The sequence below is a fragment of the Cadophora gregata genome (genome assembly GCF_030347475.1).
Source record: "Cadophora gregata isolate MNR1 chromosome Unknown scaffold_9, whole genome shotgun sequence".
Classification (NCBI taxonomy): domain Eukaryota; kingdom Fungi; phylum Ascomycota; class Leotiomycetes; order Helotiales; family Ploettnerulaceae; genus Cadophora; species Cadophora gregata.
The window spans coordinates 809,059-834,933 of NW_026695932.1; the positions used below are offsets into that span (position 1 = coordinate 809,059).

General features: G+C 49.5%; 13 protein-coding genes across 14 annotated transcripts; 8 read left to right on the forward strand and 5 right to left on the reverse strand.

The window, feature by feature from the left end:
* Positions 1-226: 226 nt before the first annotated feature.
* On the reverse strand, positions 227-506 carry ONS95_014590 (uncharacterized protein; the record flags this gene model as incomplete). The annotated part of the gene is made up of 2 exons (XM_058508251.1): positions 227-418; positions 486-506. The coding sequence occupies 2 exons, from the start codon at positions 504-506 to the stop codon at positions 227-229; spliced, it is 213 nt and encodes a 70-aa protein (XP_058355933.1).
* A 2,243-nt stretch (positions 507-2,749) lies between these two features.
* On the reverse strand, positions 2,750-3,514 carry ONS95_014591 (uncharacterized protein; the record flags this gene model as incomplete). Its single annotated transcript, XM_058508252.1, has 1 exon — positions 2,750-3,514. One exon carries the CDS (start codon positions 3,512-3,514, stop codon positions 2,750-2,752), a length of 765 nt encoding a protein of 254 aa, XP_058355934.1.
* Positions 3,515-3,710: 196 nt separating this feature from the next.
* Positions 3,711-5,337, forward strand: MRS2_2 (magnesium ion transporter). Of its 2 annotated transcripts, XM_058508762.1 has the most exons (3): positions 3,711-3,818; positions 3,886-4,393; positions 4,466-5,337. In XM_058508762.1, exons 1-3 carry the CDS (start codon positions 3,738-3,740, stop codon positions 5,260-5,262), a joined length of 1,386 nt encoding a protein of 461 aa, XP_058355935.1. In that variant the 5' UTR covers positions 3,711-3,737; the 3' UTR covers positions 5,263-5,337. The 2 variants fall into 2 exon arrangements, with proteins under 2 accessions (XP_058355935.1, XP_058355936.1); XM_058508763.1 differs by having other exon boundaries at positions 3,711-4,393.
* Positions 5,338-5,762: 425 nt separating this feature from the next.
* Positions 5,763-8,618, reverse strand: ONS95_014592 (uncharacterized protein; the record flags this gene model as incomplete). The annotated part of the gene is made up of 2 exons (XM_058508253.1): positions 5,763-8,522; positions 8,568-8,618. The coding sequence occupies 2 exons, from the start codon at positions 8,616-8,618 to the stop codon at positions 5,763-5,765; spliced, it is 2,811 nt and encodes a 936-aa protein (XP_058355937.1).
* A 522-nt stretch (positions 8,619-9,140) lies between these two features.
* ONS95_014593 (uncharacterized protein) lies at positions 9,141-9,398 on the forward strand (the record flags this gene model as incomplete). Its single annotated transcript, XM_058508254.1, has 1 exon — positions 9,141-9,398. The coding sequence occupies one exon, from the start codon at positions 9,141-9,143 to the stop codon at positions 9,396-9,398; it is 258 nt and encodes an 85-aa protein (XP_058355938.1).
* Positions 9,399-10,397: 999 nt separating this feature from the next.
* ONS95_014594 (uncharacterized protein) lies at positions 10,398-12,481 on the forward strand (the record flags this gene model as incomplete). The annotated part of the gene is made up of 3 exons (XM_058508255.1): positions 10,398-10,607; positions 10,679-12,401; positions 12,453-12,481. 3 exons carry the CDS (start codon positions 10,398-10,400, stop codon positions 12,479-12,481), a joined length of 1,962 nt encoding a protein of 653 aa, XP_058355939.1.
* A 662-nt stretch (positions 12,482-13,143) lies between these two features.
* On the reverse strand, positions 13,144-13,829 carry TIF11 (Translation initiation factor 1A; the record flags this gene model as incomplete). Its single annotated transcript, XM_058508256.1, has 3 exons — positions 13,144-13,511; positions 13,644-13,722; positions 13,809-13,829. 3 exons carry the CDS (start codon positions 13,827-13,829, stop codon positions 13,144-13,146), a joined length of 468 nt encoding a protein of 155 aa, XP_058355940.1.
* A 146-nt stretch (positions 13,830-13,975) lies between these two features.
* ONS95_014596 (uncharacterized protein) lies at positions 13,976-14,916 on the forward strand. The gene has a single exon (XM_058508257.1). It carries the CDS (start codon positions 14,275-14,277, stop codon positions 14,881-14,883), a length of 609 nt encoding a protein of 202 aa, XP_058355941.1. The 5' UTR covers positions 13,976-14,274; the 3' UTR covers positions 14,884-14,916.
* Positions 14,917-15,063: 147 nt separating this feature from the next.
* Positions 15,064-16,553, forward strand: CHS5 (Chitin synthase, class 5). The gene has a single exon (XM_058508258.1). The coding sequence runs from the start codon at positions 15,574-15,576 to the stop codon at positions 16,348-16,350; it is 777 nt and encodes a 258-aa protein (XP_058355942.1). The 5' UTR covers positions 15,064-15,573; the 3' UTR covers positions 16,351-16,553.
* A 320-nt stretch (positions 16,554-16,873) lies between these two features.
* ONS95_014598 (uncharacterized protein) lies at positions 16,874-17,755 on the forward strand (the record flags this gene model as incomplete). Its single annotated transcript, XM_058508259.1, has 2 exons — positions 16,874-17,066; positions 17,148-17,755. The coding sequence occupies 2 exons, from the start codon at positions 16,874-16,876 to the stop codon at positions 17,753-17,755; spliced, it is 801 nt and encodes a 266-aa protein (XP_058355943.1).
* A 319-nt stretch (positions 17,756-18,074) lies between these two features.
* ONS95_014599 (uncharacterized protein) lies at positions 18,075-21,281 on the forward strand. The gene is made up of 12 exons (XM_058508260.1): positions 18,075-18,329; positions 18,382-18,409; positions 18,470-18,531; positions 18,612-18,802; positions 18,888-19,322; positions 19,386-19,437; positions 19,493-19,502; positions 19,556-19,685; positions 19,785-19,924; positions 20,004-20,117; positions 20,224-20,329; positions 20,414-21,281. The coding sequence occupies exons 1-12, from the start codon at positions 18,270-18,272 to the stop codon at positions 20,565-20,567; spliced, it is 1,482 nt and encodes a 493-aa protein (XP_058355944.1). The 5' UTR covers positions 18,075-18,269; the 3' UTR covers positions 20,568-21,281.
* Positions 21,282-21,578: 297 nt separating this feature from the next.
* On the forward strand, positions 21,579-23,070 carry ONS95_014600 (uncharacterized protein; the record flags this gene model as incomplete). Its single annotated transcript, XM_058508261.1, has 5 exons — positions 21,579-21,774; positions 21,832-22,083; positions 22,153-22,181; positions 22,283-22,820; positions 22,946-23,070. 5 exons carry the CDS (start codon positions 21,579-21,581, stop codon positions 23,068-23,070), a joined length of 1,140 nt encoding a protein of 379 aa, XP_058355945.1.
* A 290-nt stretch (positions 23,071-23,360) lies between these two features.
* Positions 23,361-25,703, reverse strand: ONS95_014601 (uncharacterized protein; the record flags this gene model as incomplete). The annotated part of the gene is made up of 1 exon (XM_058508262.1): positions 23,361-25,703. One exon carries the CDS (start codon positions 25,701-25,703, stop codon positions 23,361-23,363), a length of 2,343 nt encoding a protein of 780 aa, XP_058355946.1.
* Between the last annotated feature and the right edge of the window lie 172 nt (positions 25,704-25,875).

Genomic DNA, 25,875 nt, shown 5'->3' on the forward strand with positions numbered 1-25,875 from the left:
GCCGGGTATTGAAAGAAAACAAAGAGAAGTCGTCTCATGCCATCGCTCCGTCCATCCATGACCCCCCTTGCGATCCTATCGTATAAACTCCCATCCACTCTCTAGCATCCTCCTCAATCCATCTGCTCAGACCAACTAATTCGAGTGGCGTGTGCTGGTATTATTCGAATAGCTTACGGTTTAAAGTTGTGCTGGTTTGGGTTGGTGCCGAATAAGATGGGAAAGCTCAGACATGGCTCGTTGTGTGTCCTCCGCGTCCTCCATGTCCTCGCTTTCTACCACCACGACCGCAGGTCAGGCAGCTGACGATGATACCGAAGAAGGATGCGATTGCGTTGATGATGGCCTTGAGTATGCCCGCAATGCCGTTAACGACTGCCATGATGCAGGCTCCGATAGTCTGGAAGACAGATTTGATCTATTGTTGACGTTAGCGACTGCATCGATCTGAATGTGGCAAGGCTGAGCTCAGGCGGAGAACATACGCATGATACGACGGCACCCATTTTGAAGAAGTTGCACTTTGCGGCTTGTTGTTGATTATGTTTTTGAAGTGGTAATGGTGGAGAGCTTCAAGATTTGTTGTCTCGAAATTGAGTGGCTTTATTTGTTTGTTTGTTTGTGTTGTGGTTTGAATGAGGAAAGTCCTTGGGCAGAAGGAAGGGAGGCTCGAAATATATACGCTCCCTCACCTTTGGCCAGCCAGCCTTGCTCATGGCATTCACCGTGTCACCTCACCTTGAGAAGGCGCGTCATAGGCAGCTTCGCAACCAAACACAAACAACTGATCTGATCCTGCTCGTTCCGCCTCGTCAAAAGTCAACGCGCGAGCAGGGGTCACGAGCCGTAAAGTGTGACGTCGTTACCTACGAATTTCCCTTGTCAGCTTCCCGCATATTGAAATTTCCACTGCCGCCTTTGTCTTTGAACTGAAACTGCATGCCCAGGGTGTGACCGGAGAACTCTCTCATTGGTACCCTCACAATTCAAGTAGAGGTCAAAATCAAGGAAGGCAGGAAGATGAGATCCGGGGGCGGCAATGATCGCTGCGATGTTACTTGCGCCACACTTAAGGTGTGGCTGGTGAGGTCAGAGACCCACATCCCGCACCACGAGTTTTCCTAACCAAGGTCGTCTGTTTTGACAGCGGTCCGTCGTTGGACTACGGAATACTCGGCAAGATGCGAAAAACTCGATCGATCACTAGCTGACTCGTGCTTCGCTGAATGGTCCGTTTACTGTATCATTGGAGTTGACTCGGTGGAGAACATGCATACAGTACAGTACAGTACAGTACAGTACAGTACAGGTCATGATCTCTTCTTCCATGAAAATCTTGTCGAACAAATGTTGAGAAATTGACGATGACGTCGGTGGTGAGATGGGACTGGTGACACGCACACTCCTGGAAAGGGCCTGGAAAGGGAAATTGAAGTACTGTACTATCTTTACCAAGGCAAACCTTCCGGTATGGACACCCAGACTGGCCCCAAGAGCCTCTGGGGACTCGCAACGTCTTGGACTTCAATATAAACTCAGCCTCCAGACACCCAAGGGCTGTGATTGGCCTGAACGAAACCCATGATCGAATTTGAGGGAAAGCCAAAGGCGGTATCAAAGCAGCCCTTGCAGCTTTTAGAGCCCGAAGCTTGATCTCGAGGAAAAAGTCAAACTTGGGCCAGGCTAAGCTAGGGCTTATTGGCGCGACATGGTCGAAAACGAGGAAGAGCCAAATTACACCGAAGCAAATCTCCACCTCCAACCATGAATACGGAGATGAACTCAATCGTCAGTTTTGCCAAAGATCTTTATTTTGAAGCATACCCGGAGGCCATGACCCTGATTCAAATGGCTGAAAAAGGATCTGGAGCGCAGGTACCTCCGACAGTCTGATATTTGCATCAATATGAACCGGGACGGGGAAAATGGCCAGAGTGGTGTACAACCGATTTGCTTCCTCTGTTGTCATTGCACAGGGCATTATATTGACACGTGGTTCTTCTGCGTCTCGTCTGGGGTAGGAGCGTAGTCCAACGATTTTGTGACCAGAGTCCTGGCTATTTTCCGAGTGCCCAGAAATTGAGGAAGTCCCAGCTGGTCAGCTCAAGTCGAGTTAACCTCCCGAGCCTTCGTCAAACTCAGCAACATACCCAGACAGACCGAATGCTTTTCTGAGCAGAACTTCCATAACCGCCCACTTCCCACCTTGGCACAAAGTCTCAAATGACCTCTTGACTTTCACAGACTTTCACAGACTTTCACAGACTTTCACCGTCACGACCTCCAACCAATTTGTATTGAAAGATCTCTACTGAAACCTCCGAACTTCAATAATACATCTTTTCCTTGCTCCACCTTCCAGTTTTTGATCACAAGCTCTTTGGCCTGGCTAGCGAGGCTATCTCGTAGGTCCGGAATGCTCCGATGTGATGTTCGGATGTGACTCTAGATGCAGAGCTGGCTGCAGAAATCTCCTGAGAATTAAGCAGTACAATCAAACCAGACGCTGAAGGGCCCTTCATGATTGTTGACTAGTTGACTGGTTGGATACAGTCGATATGGGCTGATGGATATGACTCCCGGACCTTGCCAAGGGCTGTAATAGGCTGAGTAGAATCGCGACTGAGACTTGTTGGCTACCAAACGACGAAACAAGCCGTCTTTGAAGTCGAGTTACTCGACTTTCATGAATTTTTATTGCTCCAGCGCATGGACGAAAGGGAAAGGTAAGCCGGGATGTCTTTCGGGCTCAAATTGATACCGCATTCAGTGCGGGGTGTTCGATGCTGAACCATATCTGGGGTTTCCCAAAATACGTGAGCTCAACAAGCTCTATCTTCTTAGCCATCGCGCCATCTCTACAAGCCGCATCTTCAATCTTCAAACTCAGCTTAACAACAGCCTCTTGCACCTCCTGGCTTTCAATATCGCCAATGACTGTGATTTTCCTCATAGATTTCAACTTCGACAACGGATGTAACTCGGGTCTGAATCTCACATCATACGTAATACTCGCATCTTTCTCCTGTACAGACGGCAAATATATAGGGCCTGGTGTCGGCCAAGCAGATTGACTGGTATACTCAAGATACAGAGTGTGCAAGCTAGACTCAGATGGGAAGTTATTGAATATGCTGCGCAGCAGGTGTATCTCATTGTATTCGAGTGTGATGACTAGAGCACCGAGATCTTTGATGTGAGGTCCGATGCCATCTAGGAAGCGTTTGCAGGACACGGGTGTTTTGAAAGAAAAACGAGCATGGTCGTAGAAGAGATGTCTGGTCTCGAAGTAAAATAATCGGTTCGTGAGGGAGAGCCCTTCGCCACAGCGACAGCCGGTGTGATTGTAGTCTGAGTAGGGAAAGCGGCTTAGAGGGACGTTGGTATGTTCGGTGTAGATGTAACTGTAGATGTGTTGTCGGAGTTCGATTGGGAGAGTTGAGAGGGAAAGATGTTCGATTTGAGGAAGGGCAGCTTTAGCAGACGCCCTTTGATTCAGAGAAAGATCGCACATATCTAGCTTCTCAACATTGGGATCTCGTATGGGTTGCTGTGTGCTCCATGTTCATGATGGAAGGTTGGATATTTTAGAGTTCATAAGGTAGAGAGAAGGCTGAAGAGCTCCACCTCGGCCCAGCTTCCGTCTAGCGCGGGGCTAGACAAGGCTGACAAAATAATTTCTCGAAAGTATTGTTTGTCAAAATACATCACGAACCACACACTCGCTCAGTCCACCTATGGAACTCACGCCCATCAGAATTCCCGGCAAAAGAAAACGATCTAATACGAAAAGCGCCGTAGCAGCCCGGAAAGCCCTGGTAATTCCTTGCTCGCCACAAACATTACCCCGTCACTTCAGGAAATGAAAGCTAACAAATCTCCCAGAATCGCAAACCAGGCCGTCCCCTCAAACCATTCCAAAATGAACTTTCGAACCCCCGACATAGTACCATTCAGGTAGCCAAACCACCAAAAATCCGAACCCTCAAAACCCTAAAATCCAGACACAAAATGTCCCTTCTAGAAAAACTCCCCACCGAACTCCTCGAGCGCGTCTTCCAATTCTGTCTAAATCTCGATTTACCAAAAGCCAGTCCTGTGATTGCGGGAAAACTGAGTAGTAATACAGTATTCAATTGGACTGTGATGAGGGTTTTTGGTGCGAGTTGGGAGAGGGCATATGCGAAGGACACAGTGGTTGGTGAGAAGGACTTGGACGAGGCTGGTGACGAGAGAGACCGGGAGATGGGTGGCAGAGGAGATTGGGGTGAAGAAGATAGCGACTTACAGAGTCAAGTACTGAGGTGTCGTTGGACAAGCCTGGAAGTTCTGCTGAAAGCGAAGGAGGCTTGGATACAGAGATATGCAGCGGATAGTCCGTTTGTACCGTTGTGTAAGTTTATTCTCTGCTTGAGCACTACATCAAATCTGGACTTTCCAAAACAGCAACTAACAGACTCTACAGATTTCCTCAAAGCCAAAAACAAGCCCAGAGGTCTTCCACCACCTTCGTCTATTCCATTCGAACCCCTCAGCTCCCAAACACCAAATACTCCACCACCCGAGCAACCACCGCCTCCATCAGAATCACCAGAACCCCCAACATCTCGCCTAACGTCCACACAATACCACGACCAGGACTACGCCTACTTCTTGGACTTCGTCTCCTCACCCGACGGCCCCTCCCCCTGGCCACATATAACCTGGTCCTCCACCTCCACCCTCTCCCCCAACATCGAAATCCCGAACTCCCTCCTCACACCCCCTTTCACTTCCATCTCGCTCCAACACCTCTTCTATCTACTCAAGTCCGGCGCTAGAGTATCGTGGTTGACGTCTACGAGCGGTGAAGTAGCATTCGAGGGATTGAAGGAGGCGATCAGGGAGGGTAATGTAGAAGCTGTGCATCTTTTGATGTGGAGTGGGTTACTCGAGAGGATGGATGTTGAGGTGCTAGTTTGGGCGATGAGGAATGTTGGATCCAGTGCTGGACTTGCTCCCACTCCTAATATTGGTGATGAGGACGAACAAAGACTAGGAAAAGGGAAGGTATTAAGTCTGGAAGAGAAAGTGCGAACTATTAATCAAATATTGAGACTTGGATTTACAGCAATGGACTCCTGGGAGAGGGGCAGGATCGAAGCGGAGTTATTGGTGATGAGGGATGAGGCAATTATGAGGGATTATGAGGAGGGATTGGAGTTTGTGAGAAGAATTGTAGGAAGTGAGACGTTGAAGGGTGTGGTGGACGTAAGAGTCTAGAGTGTTGGCTATAGCAGAATCCATAAATATAGACTTAGAAACTATGGCGATCCTCATACGCGCCTATATAACTTTCCAAGGACATCTTTGGCTTTCTTTCACGTGAATACTGTAAGATACAGCTGGATCCTCACGTTGAAAGTGGTCACTGGCGCCAAGTTGTTTCGGATGTTTGTATTTATCAAACTTCAAAGTGTAGGTAAACAATGACGAGATTAAGCGAACACTCAACATTGCCCTTGGTTTCAACCCCGAGCTACTTTCAGGACACTGAGAGGGCTGTTGACTTTGGCGAGACATAGGTATTAGAGATATTACTTGGCACGGTGGTGACGTCTGTAAATTCTATGCTGTGGTAGTTTATAAGATTACTGAAATGAATCATTGTATTACGAACCTCTCTGTGGCTTGTGTATTCACTTTCGATAACTGCTTGCATTGTACGATATTCAAAGTCCTGGTCTCGACAATGTTTAATTCTAATATTTCAACCTATTACTCTACTCATCACCCAACACACTCTTATTGAAAAACCTATGTATCACCCTCCCCGCCTCCCTCCCAACAGCCGGCTCTAACTCATTCACAGATGCATTCGCAACCTCCCTCAAACTCCCCATCTCCACTACTAAATTCTTGATATTCTTGCCCGTAACACCAGGTACAATCCTCAACATGTCCTGCGGTTCCCTATTGAAGCTCTGATCCTCGGCCTTTTGACCGCCTTCGAGCCCAATGCGCACTGCAGCGATGGGATCCGGTTCTGGCTCTTGTGTTTTGAGGGACTCGAAGATCTCGGCTGTTTGGTAGGGTGAAGATGACCAGATGATACGGAGGCGAGGGAATGCAAGGGTGAGGAGGACGAGTTTGGATTGAAGGTCTGAGGTGGCATTGGACGCGGAGACGGAATTCAATGTGCCTGAGAGATCGGCAAAAGGTTCGAGGGTGAAGGACTTGTTCTGGTCGAATTCAATGAGCAGCATAGGGGATTTGTAGTGCAATTGCATGGTCTCGGCTTGGCTGTAAAGACGGCCGTCTTTGAAGGAGGAGATGAGATCTTTGATGGATTTACGCTCAACACAGATGCTGGGTGAGAGAATGTAGTCGCCGACCGTGAGCATGCAGGGAACTATTACCATGGAGCGGCCATGAAGGAGAGAGGGAAGAGAGGAGCGGAATTCGCGGACGTCGACGACGACCCGAGGTGGTTGGGCCGTAGCGGCTAGCCGACCGCCGCCTGCTATTCGAGTATTAATCGTGCGTAGGAAGGCCTCTTCGGGATCTTCGATGCCATGAGCATCGAGTGTCATGACAACGGACATGCTAGATTTCTCTTTGATGAGTTTGGTGAAAGCATCCTTCTCGCGCCGGACGGAAGACAGATATCGTTGCTCTTCAACAGAGCCGCCGTAATAAAGGAAGTAGACCCGTACATTGCGGTCGTTATGAGATGAGCGGTAGACCTCCACTCGGCGAACGAACGAAGTATCTGGCTCATACATGATGATGTATCGAGGCTTGACCTCTTCGAGCACATGTTCGTCCATATCCCCATCGTAGGCATGGATTACAACCAGATTCTGGGTATCGTAGAGTTGGTAGAAGTCCTCCATGTCATCTAATGGATCTGCAATGATGTCTTCTTTCTGAGCAGCCTCTGTTTCCGTCGGCTGGATCTCAGTCATAAGCGTAGCGACTTCAAGTGGTTTATCCTCGGATGCTAGAATGCTCCCATTTGCAGCTCGTGTAGGACCAGCTCCAGCGTTTCCGCCACCTCGGACTCGGCGTCGCTTGTTTGGTGGTTGCTTCCCTCGATAGCTACCGCTTGTGCTTTTTGTTTCCGTTGTACCGTTCAAGGAATTTTGAGTCTCCTTGAATAATTCCGCACTAACTTTTGCAAACTCCTTCTTCCACTTGAAATAACCGCGCAGTCTCTTCCTCATCATGAAATTGGCAGATGGCTCATGCTCGGTCTCCTCGTCACCATCTGTCTCAGTGATCTCTGTTCGGACATGCATAGTCTGGAGGTAATCTCGTAATTGACGACACTGGTTCGTATCGCTACACATGATCAGTATCGATCCATTTGAATCGTCTCTGATGGTAGGATTGAAATAAAGGTCTCGGTCAATTTCTTCCAAGACTTCGGCAAGAACTGCCCACTTAGGTTGCTCTTCCAAGACAGGTCGAAGTGACTCTAGATTCTCTGTGGCTCCTGGTGCTGCTTTCCCGGTGTACACTCTTCGCTTAGCGGTATCAAATATGGTATGAGCTGCATCGAGAAATAGCCATGGAGATTGATTCTGTCTTGTAGATCCTGGTGGCGGAGAGTGAGCTGCCAGAATAGTATCGAGATGGCGGTTAAAAGAGACAGCATCATATGTGAGAAGACTATGAAGCATGCCTCTTAGCACCCCCAAGTCGTTAACAATTTGTTTGGTTTTCCAGCTGACTCGATGCCAAACTGGATCTAGCTGCCGCCTGACAACCATATCAAATTGCTTGTGGAGAGCGCTGTCAAAATTCCAATCTTCCATCTCCAAGCCCGAATTACTCTTTTTGAGATCTGAAATGCTCACTTCAACACACTCCATAATGGCATTTTGGATGTCGCGCATAGAATCGGACATAGGGACTTCCAATTCAATGACCTCGGCTTTCTTCTTGCCTTCCAGTGCCTGGCCCACAGTGACCTGGAACCGTGGCCACAATGACACATTCCGTAGAAATAAATTTCGCATCATGGTTGAAAGAGGCGAGAATCCAGTGGCAATTGGCTCTGGGTTATCAGAGAAGGCTTTCAGGAAACCGACTTTGTTCCGCTGCCTATATATCCGCAATATGAAAGCCTCCAGAGACGTAGCCACAATCTTGTCTGCATGGAGTACCACTAACCCTGTAATGGTTTCCGGATTCAATAAGCTTGTAAGGAGGTCGACAACGAGGATTCGTGAAGTGACACTGAAAATGCCGCCTTGGCTATACATTTTCTCTCTTGTGCCCACGCTCATGACATCTGTGTTGACCACGCTGAGCCCCCTAGCTTTAGGAGCCATGCTGATGGCAGCATGTTCCGCCAGAGCTTCCCCAATCCATCCGTTCTCTCTGTCTTCGGCCCCGACGAGCAGTATCAGGTTGTTTCCAGCCGCATCGTAGGAATGGAGGAGGTTCGTAACTAATCGCAGCAGGCCAAGGCCGCGTGCAATGACAACGAGCTCATCCTTTTGGCGAAGCTCTTGGAATATCTCTTGCTGGTATTTCTGGGCTGGTTAGCGGGGTCTTCATGCTGTTCTGAAGGTCTTTACGAGTGGCAGGGACAGCTTCACTGGCTGTTGATCACCGTTCCCGGAAGACATCTGCAGCTGTGGCGGTCATGATCGACCTGACCCCTCCATGAGCACAAGGTCTGGGACGCGGATAAATTCAGTATTGTATTGTAATCAGAAGTTGGCTCGTAGTCTTGGAGTGTGGACTCGGATAATCAATGCATTGGATCTCGATTCCGGGAAGTGGACATCGGGAAGACGCGTCAGAATGGAAAGTACGGTACTGTATCACCAGGTATAAGTAGGTAGGTCACGCTAGAGAGGCTAGGTGCTGAACTGCGCTGAGCTACTTATACCCTAGCGGTTGAACTGATTGGCATTTGGCAATGGATCTCGCGTGCTTCCCCTCTCGCCTCCAAGTCCTCACCCTCGCGACGTCATGGTCTTAGCATGGAGGGGCAAGTGCTTTCATATTATAAAAGGCTGTTCCATCTTGTAAGTACAATACTGTATGATAAGTATTTAAGTAAAGTTCTCTAAATCTATTCTTCCAACTTTAAACCACAAATTTATTTTGGACATTCTAAACACCTACTCTCAAAACCATCCATAATGCCTGCCGGACCAGACGAGACTGATAACCACGCCGCTGGCGCTGCCACCGAGCTCACAGCAAAGCACGCTTCCTCCAAGACAGAGTCAAATGCCAGCACTCATCCTCTTCATGACCAAGGCGAGCCAAAGGGTGACAAGGTCGAATTTATTCACCACCAGGCACACCCAGGACCAGCTGTTCCCAAAGAGTTCAATGTCCAGCAAGAGGGTACCAAGGAAGAGCGTGCTGCTAAGACTCAGGAGCTGAACAAGTAATGCTTTCCCGGTATGCTTTCAAACTTGTATTATACTACTTGTGCTCTTGATAGCTAATTGGTTTGTATCGAGACTCTAAATTATGATTGTTGGGTGGCATATTCGGTTTGGGCATATGGCGTTAGTCCAAGTGGTAACCTAAGGGAGGAGCTCGCAGAGAGGATGGAGGCTTTCAAACAGCTGTACATTAGCAAAACACCTCCAGCTAGGCCGATGAATCATGAATGCATGCCGCCATTCTGCACCCATTTATTATTGGCTTGGTTGGTCTAGAGAATATTCAAACTCGCGTAATACCTAGGCATGATGTATCTTGGAGGAGGTAATGACGGTGATTTATTAGTGTTACTCGGCTCTGTTTCCGAGCAAGGTCCTCCAAAGTCTAAAAAGGAACAGACTAAGTTGGCCGAGTAAGTAACTCAGATCCAGATCAAAGAACATAAAGCAAGAAAGTAGTTCTGTATACATTTTCATATCTATTCCTTTCCAATGTTGCCCTCTCTTTCGGTAATCATAGAGTAGAGACGCGCGTTGAAGCTCGCATCGAAGCGCCTTGTCTTGCTTCTCCCGCCTTCGACGTGGCTGAGTGCAGCACTTCCAGCGCAGCTGAGTGGACTTGGTGAGGCTTGACCCAACATCTCTTGGCGGCCTTTGTTACGTACCGCCGACAGGACAGGCACTGGGCACTTTGTGAACATCAAGCTCCCACCTACCTACCTGACCAACACATCGCATCGTTTGTTCCGTGAATGGCATCTGCCACTGGCTGCCTATCGTCGACTCACTAATTGCACAACAACATCCAACGCGCTCGCCAGTAGCAGATTTCGAAGGCATCCTTTAATTCCACGTCCCAATGCGCTCAGGCAGTGCCAGGCAAGGCCAATCTCCCACACGACCACTGCCTGTTTCGAAACCATCTCGACAAACAGAGCGATAGAGCTCGAGGGCGGGATCTACGCGGATCTCTTGGGAAAAGTACAACTTTGATCGATAGAGATGCCTTCAATTCTCACCGACGACGATAAGGAGACGGTCAAGAGGCAGGTTCCAAAGGCTACGAATAAGATACAGGCGGTGGCCGTGGCCAGACTGTACATTGCGTACCCAAACAGGAACAAATGGACATATACCGGACTTCAGGGGGCTGCGGTCCTTGCGAACGATTTAGTGGGAAATACATATTGGCTGAAGCTTGTTGATGTGTCGGTTCGTCAGCCCATCTCCATATCTTGGACTAAAGATACATATCGAGACACCACATGCTAACATCGAGGTAGCCACTTAATCGAGGGGTAATATGGGATCAGGAAATCTACGACACTTGGTCCTATAACCAGGACAGGACATTCTTCCATACCTTCGAAACTGAGGATTGCTTAGCCGGACTATCCTTTGTGGATGAGAAAGAGGCGAAGCAATTCCTGAAGAAGATGAATGATCGAGAGAAGAATGCCAGCAAAATGACCAAATCTAATCCATTCGGTGGAGGTGGACAGCAGCAACAGAAACATGGCTTACTTGGGGGTCTATTCGGTGGACACAGACACTCATCCGCTCCATCGATACAGCCAACTCCTCCAGACTCGCCGAGTTATACACTTCCACCAGCACAGAACAACCGAATGTCAGGTGGAAGCTTCAATGGAGGGAAACCGCAAGCATCCCAGTTTGCTGCATTAGATGCTATTGATCCGAATTGGAGGGAAACCTGGGGCGACGATTTGAAGCAAATGGGGATTACAGATGACTTGATTCGAGACAACCAGGATTTCATCGCGGATTACATTCGCCAACAACAGGCCGCGCAAAATGTCCCAACTCCAGCAAATGGGATTGAGAATCAACGAAACAGAGCCCCTCCACCACCGCCTCCTCCCGCAGCACCTTCACGCACACGATCTGAAAGTCCACAGAACGTTTCCTCGGGACGTGGGAGGGGAGCACCGCCAGCACCACCTCCAGCCAGAAGATCAGCAGCGAAAGTCGACGCACCGAGAGAACCTACTCCACCTCGAGAACCATCTCCACCCAGAGGACCTCCCCCTCCCAGATTTGCGGCTCCACCTCCTTTGCCAGATGCTGGCAAATTCGCCAATACCAATGCCAAACCACAACGTGCTCATGCTCAAAGCCTGTCAAATCCAGGCCCCCCTCCTCCCCCAAGACCCCCAAAGTCACCAATCGAAGACTCATACGAGCCTGGAGAGTCTGGTTCCAAATTTGGAGTACCTCCTCCTTTCATGGGCCAGAGAAAGCAAGTTCCTCCTCCGACACCAGCCAGAGGAGCAGTTCCCCCACCTCCTCCTCAACGAGAGACTCCACAAAGAGACTCAACAGGACTTGCGCATGCGGTCCCTCCAGCGAGTGTACCTCCACCCCCTTTACCTCCCAAGACTCCATCTGGACCTCCTTTGCCGCCTGCCTCTTCAAGGCCTGTTCCTCCACCTCCTTCAAGAGACAGCGGGGCCCCACAATCATTTGCACCACCTCCTCCACCTTTACCACACTCCAATGCTCCTCCGCCACCGCCATTACCACAATCGAGTGCCCCTCCTCCACCTCCATTACCCTCTTCCAATGCTCCCCCTCCACCTCCTCTCCCTTCCTCAAATGCCCCTCCTCCACCGCCCTTACCGTCTTCCAGTGCTCCTCCACCGCCCCCTTTGCCCTCGTCCGGTGGACCGCCCGCTCCTCCTCCACCACCACCAAACCGGGATTCGGGATATCAGTCTGGAGTTCCCGCCTCTTTGCCACAGCCTACTGGTGATCGTGCAGACTTGATGGCGAACATCCAGAAAGCAGGCGGCATTGGAGCACTTAAGAAGGTGGACCGATCTCAAATCCGAGACAGGAGTCAAGCAATGGTTCCCGGAGCGGATACAGGACCTGCTGGAAGCGGATTGCCTCCAGCTGGAGCCAGTGGTGGTGGAGCAGATGGTGGTTTGGCTGGTGCGTTGGCGGCTGCTTTGAATAAGAGGAAGCAGAAAGTTAGTGCAAGTGGTAAGTAACTCCACAGAGTCCAAGAAAAAACGCATGCTAATGTTTACTCAGATGATGAAGCGGATGATGATGATTGGTAGATGAATGTTGGTTCTCGGGGGTAGTTTGATGATAGGTGTAACAGGCGTTGTGCCTACAGGGCGAATTTTGGCCCCGCCGATTGCAAAGCTTGCTGCTAAAGAGAGGGTAGTGTAGTTAGTGTTGAATACCAAATACGTCAAACCAGGATCAGTTATGGTCTCAAGCGGTGTATGTAAATGCAGCGTATTTCTATTTTCTATGAAGTGAAGTGCCCGAATCCATGAGTACCTAGAGAGACCACAGCACATCCCGAATCCAAGCCACCCTTCACCCGAGAGTGTAAAAAGGCAGAACGTGCAGGATTGCGTACGAATGCAAGAAGAAGCGAAAACAGCCTAGCCGATGACTTGCAACGTCTCTCCCACTGCAGGCCACCACCAGTCAAACAACCACAACCAAAAGAAACATGCTGTCGAGGTTCTCGGGAAATGGATGGGTTGCGTCTCGGTCCTGACGAACGACCACGGCCACTTCCGCGAGATTGAGAGAGAAGACAGACTTTCTTTTCGTCACCGCCATCACCACCAGTAGCGCCCGTACCAACGCGCCCGAATCTCTCTTTGCCAATGCCAAAATCTAGACATAAATCTAGAGTCAGGTGAAGAAGGAGAAGTAGGAGGTAGTGATACAGCCGAACAGCCAGTAGAGCCCCACCGCCCCTCTAGATCTCATCAACATCAACCTCCTTGCCCTTTCCATCCTCATCCTCACTCTCACTCCTATCCTCATCGAACTCAAAGTTGCAATCTCCGTCTCCCTCCTGGCCATAAGTATCCGTCTCGTTGATCTTCGCGCTCTCGGGCAGCTCGCCGTACGCCTTGAGCGAACGCGCCTCGTCCGCGCTGTACTTGAGGATCACGTCGCCCTTCTCGTCCTGGTAGTCGCGGAGCGAGAGCAGGATGATGTCGCCCTGGTTGATCCAGACCTTCTTGCGGAGCTTGCCTCGGATGTGTGCGAGGCGTTTGGACCCATCGAAGCAGAGGGCTTCGAGGCGGCCGTTGCCGAGCATCTTGAGGACTTGGGCATATTCTGTAGGAAAGAGAGTTAGTAAAGAGTATTTTCTTCATATTTTGATGCTTTGGAGGGAGTGCTTGGAGGGTGCTGTTGGATGGGATGGTGGCATGGTGGGGTACGTCGGAATGAGGGGATGAATTGTCTTACCTTGACCCTCTTCCTTGAAGGTGAGTTCACGCTTCTCGTTGTCGTTCTCGTTCTTTCCACGACGCCTGTTCTTACCACCCTATGTAATTATCCCAGTCAGCATCTGCCTTGTCTGTGTGCGATGTGCTGAAGACGGATCAGCCTGAAGTCTGCGCGGCTGCCTACCTTTCCCTTATTCTTAGGCATATCGACCGATTTTCTTTATCGAAGTTGTCTGTGGTGGCTTGGTTTTCTGGATACGGTTTTGAGGGGTATATTTGAGTGGGTCAATACCGAAGTGAGCCTGGGTGGTTGTGTCTTTAAGTAGAGAAGGTCGCCGCTGGCTGTTGTGATTTGGACTGCAGTGGAGGGGCTAAATTCTGTGGTGCGTCACCACTAGCGTCAAAATCCACATTCGAGCGGCGCTTTGTTCCCGAAGCGAGCCCAGCATTTATTTTGGGACTGAAGGTACTTTGTGACAACTTGAGCTTCGTTCCAAATGAAAGTTGTTTGCTCTTCAGCAACACCCTTCCCTCGCTACGACCAGTCACGAAAGGCAGTGCCAGAAAATATGGCATCCAAAGGCCGATAATGGAACGATAGTCCATTTCCAGCTCCACAATCCACAGTCTTTACCTTCTTCTCTCCAACGATGGCCTGGAATGCCACAACAACAAAGTCCGCTTCAAGAATCTTTGACATCACCTGGCTCACCTCACTGAACCCTGCAGGCCGCAATACCTGGAGCGCCTTCACCATCAGGTACAGAGATGCGCGAGTCTACACCGTTACCGCCTTGCGATGGCGCGATACACACCCCAATAACTTCCCACTCAGAAAGCTCTTTGAGCAGCGATGGGACGAAAGGATGGATCCTTTCTGGTGGTCGGCAATTGCGTACAAAAGCTTGGAATCAAAGAGGGTGGTGAGGAGTTATGCAGCAAGGAAATTGAGGATAGCGTTCACAGAGTCTTTGAAGAAGAAGGGCTTTGCGCCAGACGGGAATACGCTTATGGGAGGGGAGGCAGGTCCTTTGACTGGGACGGCTCAACTCACTCCTAATGAGACTATTCTCAAGACCAGACTGAGCGATCTGGTTATCCAGACAGATGCTGCTTTGGAGGAAGTGTTGAGGATTAGGGAGAAAGGGCTCAAAAAGAAGGCCGCTGGATTTCCCAATGGCAATGGCAAAGAGAGCCGAAGGAGCGGCCAAAGGAAAATTCGAGGACACACTCCATGGACCACAAATAATAGGAAGTGAATGTAAACTCTCCCACGCTAAGAACAAATGTGCCAAAAGCTTGTAGTTGTGAAACCATGCAGACGTTCCCATGCTGTGAAGTCGAAGTCCACAGGGCTTCCTTGCACGACTTACTTTCCCAGCCTTGCCATTTCAGCCAATGAGGCTGCACTACGGGTCCGAGCTCCCCCAGTCGCGTTCATTGAACCAAGTTCGAGGTTGTCGCAACGTATCTCACAAACCAACTGATCCATTCGAAATCTAATCGCAACAATGCTGATCTCATTGACAGTCGGCAAGGTCGATGCCGGTGTTGCAGTCCTTCTGACCCAAGACAAACGACTTGTATGTTCGCATTCACGCCGGATGGCCCCTTACCAGATGCCAGCAATCTAACTACTCGTCCAGATCGAATTTCCTTCGATTCTACTACCTCCCAATATCTCCTCTGGAAGTATAGTAGACATCACAGTCGCCCGAAACCTCAACTCAGAAACCAAATCCCAAGCTGCTTTCCTTGCGCTCCAAGACTCCATCTACTCCTCCTTCGGCGACTCGGAACCTGTCGCACCCAAACTAAGCTGCAGAAATGCAACTCAAACATCCGTAGTCCTTGAATGGGACCCAATCGAGGTCGCAACGGCAGATGTTATCTCCCTCTCCCTCTTCCGCAATGGCCAGAAAGCCGGCAACATCCCCCGACCCACGACGATGCACAGCACGAAGATCAGTGGTCTGGCAGTCGATACGGAATACACATTTCACTTGGTATTGAGGACAAGTGCAGGCACTTTCAGCAGTGATAAAGTCGTTGTTAAGACGCATAAGATGACGGACTTGAGTGGTATTACAGTCACACCTGGTATTCTACCTGCGCAGTTGAGGGATAGTCTCACCAGGGCCGTGGAGAGGATAGGAGCCAAGTTGGCGGATACAGTCCGGATCGATACTACACACTTCGTGACTACGGAAGGGAGAGGTCTACTTTGGGAGAAGGCGGTTGAGATGAACATCCCAGTGGTTCGGCCGGAATGGGTCGAGGGTTGTGAGAGAGGAGGCAGGATCGTGGGTGTCAGGCAGTATTATTTGGATGCCGATCCAAGACAACGCCAGATTGCTCAAGCCGAAATACCTGCTCAGTCACCACCGGAGCCAGCTAAAGAATCGCCTTTACCTAGTCCACCTGCAACCAACGGCTCAAGTCAAGCAATTCCTCCTACACCACCCGCGAAGGATGCGCCCAAGGAGGAACAGGAGAGTAGCGATGATGAGGAAGAAGACAAGGAAGACAAGACCGCCGTTCAGGACGAGCAGAAAGTCAGGGTTGAGGACAGAGATCAGCATAAAGTTGCACTACGGCCCGCAGCGCCTGCATCAACATCCGAATCAGAGGAAAAAGACGAGAAGTTGAAAGAGCCTGCTGATGAGAACAGTGGATCAGGTTCTCAGACGCCAGGTAATTCGAGTTTCCAAGATGTAGCTCTCTAGTTGGACTGGTTTGGGTCACCAATGCTTCGCTTTTCACAATATACCTAGGATTCCTTCGGCTGGCTGCGATCTGCTTGAGCAGCATGGTGTTGGGGGATATTTGGTGTGTAGCTAGAAGAGCTTCAAAAAATAAGATGGACACTTTGTACAAGTAGCTTTTCATGAGAGTGAGGTCCAACTCTTTTACTTTCCAGAAAGCCAAGCGGCTGTCAGTCTTGTTTCCTGCTTGGGCTTAAGTGCATTCACCGGATTCTCTTTGATGTTAAACCTCGTAAGTCATGAATGTTTCCCAGCTTTCGATCGATGACCCTGAAATCTGTACTCGAAGCTGAGACAACTTGTTCATCAAAGATACGAGCCATGCTGATTTGGGCATAGCTCCCGCCGCTTGTAAGGGGATTGACGATCATCAACCCTGTACATTCTGTCACTTGATATTCAACATCGAAGTCTATATCAGGCGCTTTCCGCTGATGTATTCATTCTTCTCATTCCATAAGGACTTAATTGAAAACTCCTTGAGATGGCTTGGTCACTAGTCTGTCCAGCAAGCCGGGGAATTGGCTTCCACTTGACACGGCATCTCTTACAAACGACCAAGATCCCTGTCGTTGCAACAGCTAGGCAAGATGTCGCGGGAGTGAAGAAGAGCATTCTTGAAGATTTATCGGATGTTGATCCCGAGCGACTCCATGTTTTGGAGGTTGATGTTACAAGTATGACCTCCCTGTCTCTATCTCACCCTACGTCCCAGTTTAGAGAATAAGATATTTGGAATAAAGCTGACAACAAGGCAGACGAATCTACCATCCTCCGTGCAGCAGAAGACGCCAAAACCCTCTATCCCCCGTCATCTCATCATCTCCACCTCGCCTTTTCAATTCCAGGAATCCTCTATCCCGAAAAATCACCTGCCCAACTTGACCACTCACACCTTACACAAACCTTCGCCATCAACACCATCGGACCTCTCCTCCTCGCGAAACACTTCTCGTCGTTTCTCCCCAAGAAATCCACCCCTCTCTTTTCCGCTTCCGAATGTGAAGAATTAGGAATCCCTCCTCAAGCAGTCTGGCTCAACATGTCTGCCCGGGTGGGCTCGACGTCCGACAATGGACTTGGAGGGTGGTATTCCTACCGAGCGAGCAAGGCGGGTGTAAATAGTGTGAGTAAGAGCTTGGACTTGTGGCTGAGGGGTAGAAGTGGTGAGAAGGCCATGGCTATGGCGTACCATCCTGGGACGGTGAAGACGGAGCTGAGTAAGGAGTTTTGGTCAGGTGTTAAAGAGGAGAAGCTGTTTAGTCCAGAGTTTGCGGTGGAGAAAATGGTCGGTGTTGTGAAGAGTCTGGGGGTTGAGGGTAGGGGAAAATGTTGGGATTGGAAGGGGACGGAGATTCTACCTTGATTGATTGGGAGAATTGGAGCGCTGATGGACTTGGGTGTTGTGGAGAGTCATTGTTGCAGGACAAGCCATGTTGAGTTGTGTTGTTGACGACATCTTAGGCGAGGCAGGAAAGGGGTAGCGAGCAAGACTCAAGAACCACCAGGAGCTCAACAACATAAGTTCTCGCTTCTTTGCAGAAAACCTGCATGGATTGTATGACAGTATCAAACACATGTTTACTCTGTTCAAATCGCCCACACTCGCTTCCCACAATTGAAGTCCTCAAAACGCGGGGACCCCACTATTGACCTTACAACGGCACCAAACTTCCGAGATCGTCTTGACGATCCCCTGTCACGTACTTACTCTTCGCTATGTATTACCCCGCCATGAGTATCCGTCTCCGTCTAATGCCGACTCTATCTTATTTATCTCTCTTTGTGTAACCTCGTTCATCAATTACATCACAGATGTATCCTGAGCTTGAAGTCACTTATCCCCTTTCCCGCGATAATTACAGAAAGAGTCGGGAAGAATGGCTGGCTGGTATACAATAGGCCTTGCGCTCTTTGCAGCGATTGGGACATTTCTCTTCGTGGGTACTTCTTTTGAATCTGAACCGAACACAGCTTCTAACATACAGATAGGGTTTTGATACAGGTATCGCGACAACAAGTGAGTCCCTTCTTCATCTTATCCACAGTTAATACAATAAAAAACTGACGGCCAACTCAGCAATCGCACACAAAAGCTTCATAGAGTATATGGGAAACCCGTCAAATGGAGCCACAGGGGCGGTAAGACTATACATTTCATCCCACTCTCAGGGAGCATTTTCCCAACTGTCATAAAGAATGACTTCTGATCTCCTATGTAGGTCGTAGCCGTATACATCGCAGGCGAAGCGCTCGGGGCTCTGACGCAGACATTCATTGGTGACAAGCTGGGACGAATTCGCTTCATGCAATTGATGTGTATCGTTGTCACAATTGGAACGACCATCCAGACTGCAGCTGTGAACTTCGGAATGTTCCTTGCCGGACGAGTGTTGGCCGGGTATGCTGTTGGGTAAGTCAATTCGACCTCCTTCGATCGTCACTTTACTTCAAATAAGGGACTTGGTGAGTGTGAATGAGACTGACGAATATAAAAGCGGCATGGTAGCAACCGTCCCCATCTACCTCTCCGAAATTTCCTCTCCCCTTCATCGCGGCCTTATTGGCGGGATATCCGGTTGTGGTATCTCCTTCGGCACCATGATGTCCAATTGGGTCGGTTTTGCCTGCAGCTACGCACCGTACGGCTCGACACAATGGCGTCTTCCTCTTGGCCTTCAGATCCCTTTCGGAGTCGTTATGTTCGCGGGTCTGGCGACCTTTATGCCACATTCGCCTCGACAGCTCATTCGGACAGGCAAGATTGACTTAGCGCGGAAGGAGTTTGGACGTATTCACAGGGGAGAGGGTGTGGAAGAGGGAGAGATCGTGAGGGAGTTTGCCGGGATGAGGAGCCAGATAGACTTTGAAATGGAGAGGGAGATTACGTCTTATAGAGAAATTTGGCGATTGTTTAGGCATAGGGTGATGGTGTAAGTTCGGGCTCTTCGCGGTGTGTATTTTGATGGCGAAAAGAGACAGCTGACAGCATATAGGTCGATTGCGGTGCAGACTATGACAAGTCTAACCGGTGTTAATGTCATTCAGGTATGTTAGAGCTTCAAATCGGTTTGCTTACATGACGCTGACTTCATGTCAACAGTACTACCAGAGTGAGTTCCATCCATCAACAGATTTCTCACCTTTACGAGCTGACTCCTTACAGCAATCCTCTACAAATCTCTCGGCATCAATCCGAAAACCATCCTAGCATTGGCAGGCGTCTACGGCACAGTGGCATTTGTTTCCAATGCCATTACAACTAAATTTCTCACTGATCAATGGGGTCGTCGAAAGTACGTCCTTTCATTCTCCTTCTTTCCTGGCGGCTTTGCCTAGGCTCTCCCTATCTTCGTCACCTCTTTTCATGAGAACAGAGCTAACAGGTTAACAAGAATGATCCTCGCCGGTCTTTCCGGCATAGTCGTCGTTGAAATCTTCGCTGCGGTAATGCAGCGAGAATTCCAGAACACGGAAAACAAGATCGGGAAAGGTTTCGCAGTTCTGGGTATTTACCTCTTCGTTGTTGTGTACTGTAAGTTACATCCGCTCCCGGAAAACATAAACAAAAATAAGGGGAAGGAATCATGTATGGGCAATCTGACAAATTCCAGATGGCATGCTCAACAGTACAACGTGGCTCTATGGCGCTGAAGTTCTCCCTCTGGTGTACAGGAGTAAAGTCATGGGCTTAGCTGCTGCGTCGCATTTCATCGTAAATGTCGCTCGTAAGTCATCGATGTCTCATATTATAGTTGTCTCACTTTTTCAATTTCCCTCCCTACGTCCCTTTAAAACCCACAGATGCCCGATGCTAAAACCTGGCAACAACAGTCACAGAAGCAGGACCAAGCGCCTTCGCAACAATTCATGAGAACTACTACTACGTTTTCGTAGCCTGCTCGTTCTTCTTCCTCGTCATAGCTTACTTTTTCTTTCCGTAAGTTCTCTTTTAGCTATCAAACGCGAATCAAAACACTTCAAGAAGGAACATGGTGAAGAACAGAGCACTAATAGTAAACAGGGAAACCAAACAGAAGAGTCTCGAAGAGATTGCCGCCGCCTTTGGAGATAAGGTGGTATTACTTACGGAGAGAGATTTTGAGGCAGAGGGGAAGGCAGGAGGAGATATGACGAGGACTGAGCATTTGGAGATGGGAGAGAAGGAGAGTGTGTAAGATTTATAGTATGGATCTTGCATTTAAAAGAGTGTGGACCGAAGACGTTCAAATTCCTCATGAAGAGAATAGACGATTGGAAAGTGAAGGATCCGATCGAAAGAAGCATGGCGATCGACATATTGCTTCTGCAATTGCAGATAGAAGTTGAATAAAGTACACTGCCAACAAAACTCAGCCTCGATAGATGAGACTTTCCTGGAATCAGTTTGAGGAGTGGGGGAAGCAAGCTGAGCATATCAGCAACAAGGAAAAGAATTTGACGAAATACAACAAGGAATCAAATGTAGAAACCAAGCAACAAATTGACTCGCCAAGCACTTCAAGATATCGAAATCAACATCCACCCTAGCCAAACCTCGGCCTAGACCAAAACAATCGCAACACTCTCGTAGTTCCCCTCATTCCAGTCGCTCCAATGATACCACATCTACAACAACCCACCACATGCAGATTCACACTCCGGATATCCCATTCCAGAAACCTTCTATCCCAGCATCGCGGGGGCCCCAACACATCTAGCTTTCCAGTCCGTCATCCATTCGAATGGAGATATTCCTCTCGGGTTTCCCAATACGGACGGCCCGAAAGATAGGGGTCGACTCGGCTAAATCTTGGGGGCGGGGTAGTCGGTCTCGAGCTGGCGAACGACGACCCTCCAACCAAGGACGTATGTGGCGAAAGGTTACCTCAACGATGAGGGGTGAGGGGAGGGGAGGGGAGGGGAAGATAACGATGATGTTTCTGTGCGACTAGGCCAGCTGTCAGTTAGGTTCACGCGGAACTTGTGGGCTGGGCTAGTCTATAAAAATTCGTTCGTTCCACTCGGGGGCGCGTTCGTTCGTTGATTGAGGCTCCAATTGTTCCTTGCTTCATCTTTTTTTTTGCTTTTGTTACTACTATCACTACGCATTGACAGACGGGTGACCTGGCATACTCAGCTGTAGCTAGCTGACTGCTCCTTCTCAATCCTGTTTACCAGGTCCAAGTGAAGCTCTCCCAGTGGAGACAATGGGCAGCATCGCAATGCCTTCATATAATTTCAAGCAGACCTTCGATGCCAAGGTAGAAGGCGTCGAAGAGCCCACTATGCGAGCTTTGCGTTTCCACGGCCAGAAAGATATCCGACTTGATCAAATCCCAATTCCGAAATGTGGGAAGGGCCAGGTGAAAGTGAAGCCTGCTTTTGTCGGGATTTGTGGGACTGGTAAGTTATCTCAAGCTTCATGAGCTTCAAAAATTCGGTGTTAACATGGCAAACCAGATCTCCACGAATACCTGGGAGGAGCAAGTCTCATACCCTCAGCTCATCCTCACCCCATCACGGGGGAGAAAGTTCCACTGACAATTGGTCACGAGTTCAGCGGAACGGTGGTTGAAGTGGGCGAAGGTGTCACCACGCACCATGTTGGCGATAGGGTGTGTGTGCAGCCCATTATCTTCGATGGGACGTGTGGAGCTTGTGTAGAGGGTTACATCAACTGCTGTTACAGCAATGGGTTCATCGGTCTCAGTGGTATGTCAAGGCCAAACATTCTCCTCACATCTACCATCGCTATTCGGAATATATGCTCACATGATACAGGCTGTGGAGGCGGCCTTTCTGATTTTATGGTTCGTGTTATTCTGCTCTTGACTTCAGACTAACCTAAGATCCCCCTCCTTCAACATCATATTTCCAGAGCAAAGCAAAACATCAATCTAATATCACACAGGTCTGCCCCTCCACCAGCGCAATCCCCCTCCCTCCCTCCATCCCCATGGAACTCGGCGCCCTCATCGAACCCCTCTCAGTAGCCTGGCACGCCGTGAAAGCCTCCCCCTTCCAATCGGGCAACTCCGTGCTCATCATCGGCGGCGGTCCCATCGGACTAGCAGTAATCCAAGCCCTCCGCGCCAAAGGCGCTGGTAAGATAATCGTCTCGGAAGTCTCACCCCGCCGCAAACAGTTCAGTCTGGAATTCGGCGCGGATCATGTGCTTGATCCGACGGAAGTCGATGTCGTGAGTGAAGTGAGGAGGTTGTGCGATGGGCAGGGTGTGCATGTGGGGTTTGATGCGGCGGGTGTGCAGAGCGGGATGAATGCGGCGATTGGGGCGTTGAGGGCGCATGGAACGCTGGTGAATATTGCGGTGTGGGAGAAGCCGGTGCCGATTTTTCCGAATGATTTGGTGTTTAAAGAGAAGAAGTATATGGGGGTGGCGACTTTTGTTGAGGGAGATTTCAAGGAGGTTTTGGAGGCTATTGTTTCTGGTTGGTTTTACTTTCTTTCCTCCTCGTCTTTCCACTTACCTTCCCCTCTTCCTATTGATTCATACAGGCAATTATGATCTTTGGTGGGTGTATGACAGTCTGGTAGTCTTGCTAACAGGAAATAGGAGCCATCAAGCCCAGCAGAATGATCACCAAGAAAGTCAAGTTGGAGGATACAGTGACGGAAGGCTTTCAGACTTTGATTAATGACAAAGATAATCATGTGAAGGTACTCGTAGAGGTACAATAATAATGCAGGTCTATTCTTAACCTGTTTTCATTGTGTTGTAATTGGGAAGGGGCAGGATGACTTGTAAGTGCCGGAACCACTCTAAATGTGATAATCTGAGACAGCCAAACAATTCAGATTGATGTAGGATCTAGCATTTTGATAGTTGTATGAATAACTAATGAAATTGGATACCATTAAGCATTACCAAATAACTCGCTCGCTTCACACGCCGAAAAAGAACCTGGTATCAATAAATCCCCTCGCTTGTCCAAACCCAAAGTCACCCTTCCCTATTTCCCTTCCATCCGTCACCCCAAAATACTCATAGCATCATCCGAATCCTCATCCGCTTCCACTCCCTCCTTCTTGACCTTATGAATTTCCATACTAACCCTCGGCGCCAAAACCTGCATCTCTCTCATAACAGGCTCCATCCTCTCCAGTTCCCCCCTCCTCTTCTTCTCATCATCACTAGGCTTCCACTCCTCGTCTAAAAGTCTCGCCGCAGCCCTCTTATCCCGTCTCGTCTCCTTCCCAATCCGATGGATCTCCCCGAAACTCCTCGCAATGCCACCGAGCGTCTGTAGTAACATCATATTGTCGTTTTCGATCTTCGACATTCGCGCATCCATTTCTTTCTCGCGAAGACTCATGTTACGCTTTGCGCGGCGCTCTTGGCGGCGAGTTTCGAGGACGCTGCTGCGAAGGGACTGTGTAGGCGACCGCCGCCTGGATTTACTTTTCCTCTTGCTGCTGGAGGAGGTGGGAAGGGTGTTGTCGTTATCGTTCTCGTTGTCAGCATCAGTTTCGGAGCCGAAGGATGAGGTTATTGAGCGCGGAGGGGTATGGGTACTCCTGGCTGTTGACTCTGGGGAATTGGCTGCTACGGATTTAGATCGTCTGGAAGATCGCTGAAGTGGGAGATCTGCCTTAGTAACGTGGCCTGTGTATGGTGGGAGATTTGCCACTAGCATGATTGGTGATAGTGTGTTGATGGTTGCCCTTCTTCGATGTCCGTCTGCGTTCGCGCCTCGCTTAGGATTTCGTGGAGGTGCTACAACATGCGTTGGATTCTGACTGATGCTCGTGCCTCTTGCCTCTGATAATGGCCGACGAGGACTCGAACGTGATCGAATGTTTTCCAGATCGCGGAGCTTTCTGGCCCTGACTTTCTCCTGTCGACTTTGGCGTGTAACTACAATTGGCTCCGTCGCTCCAGCAGCCCGATTTGATGCAGTTCGCTTAGCTGTGTCCTTATTTCGAGGTACCGTTAGGTTCTGTGTTCTTAGAGGAGGCGCAGTCGATGGTCGAGGAACAGGCTCCTCGTGCGCGCCTCGGGGATTCGAATGATGTGATCGCTGAGTTACAACGTGAGGACGACCAACCGGGGAAGCATTATATCCCCGTACCGCAATTCCGTACACAGTTGGTGGGGAAGGCGATGTACCCTCACTCTCCGCGGACTTCCTGGGCGAAACTGTCGTATTACCTGCCACTTTCTCATTTGCTAGCATTGAAGCAATTACAAGTTCTTCCTGAATAGCTTTGGGGACTTTGGATATGCTAGATGTACGTGGAGGGAGATCCAACTTTAGCCCACTGATCATTGTCGCACTTGGTGCTGTGGAAACACTGCTGATGTTCCGCGAATGACCCATACCAGTACTGGCAAAAGACAGTTGGCTGTAGATGGTGCCACCTGAATGGCGAAGATCTGCTCGCTGACTGTCTTGTTGATGTGTGGGAGATACTGCAATGTAGCTCTTCTGCGGCCGCTGGTCGTACTTCGCTGGTAATGGTTCCACTCTCGGTTGTCTTACAGTGGATACTGAGTCCGGATGATATGCACTCATGATCCGAGTCGCATCAATTCCGCCCTTTTCTCCCTGCAAACGTGTCCCTGCACTCTGGGGGCGACTTCCACTGTCTCCTGTCCCATCTCGACTTCTTGTCTCAGGTCTGAGATTTGTCGATGCAGACTCTCGAACTTCAGCAACAGACTTGAGGACAGTAACAGCCCCTCTCTCCATTTTCGTCGGCGGATGAGACCGAAGTGGATTTGGTTGATTGACAGGAGGCGGTGTTTTCAAACGATCGTGCTCCATTGGGATTGAAATTGCAATATGCCGGGCTCCACTTCGAGTTTGAGCAGCTACAGCGCTATCAGGAAGCTGCATAAGCCGTGGAGGTTTGGACAATCTCTTCTGCTTCCCAAACAGCTTAAAAGCAGTTTTCTTTAATGGAGAGAGGTTTTCTTCATCGTCGGAAGGAATACTCATGAAATTGCTTGGTGGGGGCTCTCTAGTCATCAAAAAGTCTGACAGAGCTCTCATGCTCTCCCGATTACTGTGGAGCATGCCCGTATCCTGTGGGATTCGAGGTGCCTGCAAGCTAGTCCTCCTCGAATTCCTCCATGATCTATCAGATATTCTCGAGTTCCACCGATTCAACTGGGGCCCTTGAGCCGTGACGGATGTGATCCCTGGTGCAAATTCGGCAGGGACATGTTCGTCGATAACGGCGGGGATGATGTTTGGTGTAGGGACCCGACTCGAGACAACCGATACCTCTCTACTGACATGTACAGACTCATCCGAAAGAGAATTGATGTCCACAGGCCGGAGAGCCTCTGATCTAACGGAAGTTTGCATTGCGGCTATAAGCTTGTGTCAATTTCTGCAGCTTGCCAGACATTTGAAATTGTAGAAGGCAACAAATGTAGCAAACGTACCGGGAAATCATCACCCCATTTCTTAGTGTTGAAGTCTCAGAATACGCCGAGTGATGCGGGATGTATCGATTGAATCCAGCAAGCAGTCAGGA

Coding starts and splice junctions, on each gene's coding strand:
- MRS2_2 (XM_058508762.1), top strand. CDS start 3,738: ATGGAACTCACGCCCATCAGAATTCCCGGCAAAAGAAAACGATCTAAT. Junction 3,819..3,885: donor TAGCAGCCCGGAAAGCCCTG/GTAATTCCTTGC, acceptor CAAATCTCCCAG/AATCGCAAACCAGGCCGTCC. Junction 4,394..4,465: donor TAGTCCGTTTGTACCGTTGT/GTAAGTTTATTC, acceptor CAGACTCTACAG/ATTTCCTCAAAGCCAAAAAC.
- ONS95_014596 (XM_058508257.1), top strand. CDS start 14,275: ATGGCCTGGAATGCCACAACAACAAAGTCCGCTTCAAGAATCTTTGAC.
- CHS5 (XM_058508258.1), top strand. CDS start 15,574: ATGCACAGCACGAAGATCAGTGGTCTGGCAGTCGATACGGAATACACA.
- ONS95_014599 (XM_058508260.1), top strand. CDS start 18,270: ATGGCTGGCTGGTATACAATAGGCCTTGCGCTCTTTGCAGCGATTGGG. Junction 18,410..18,469: donor TACAGGTATCGCGACAACAA/GTGAGTCCCTTC, acceptor CGGCCAACTCAG/CAATCGCACACAAAAGCTTC. Junction 19,686..19,784: donor GATCAATGGGGTCGTCGAAA/GTACGTCCTTTC, acceptor CAGGTTAACAAG/AATGATCCTCGCCGGTCTTT.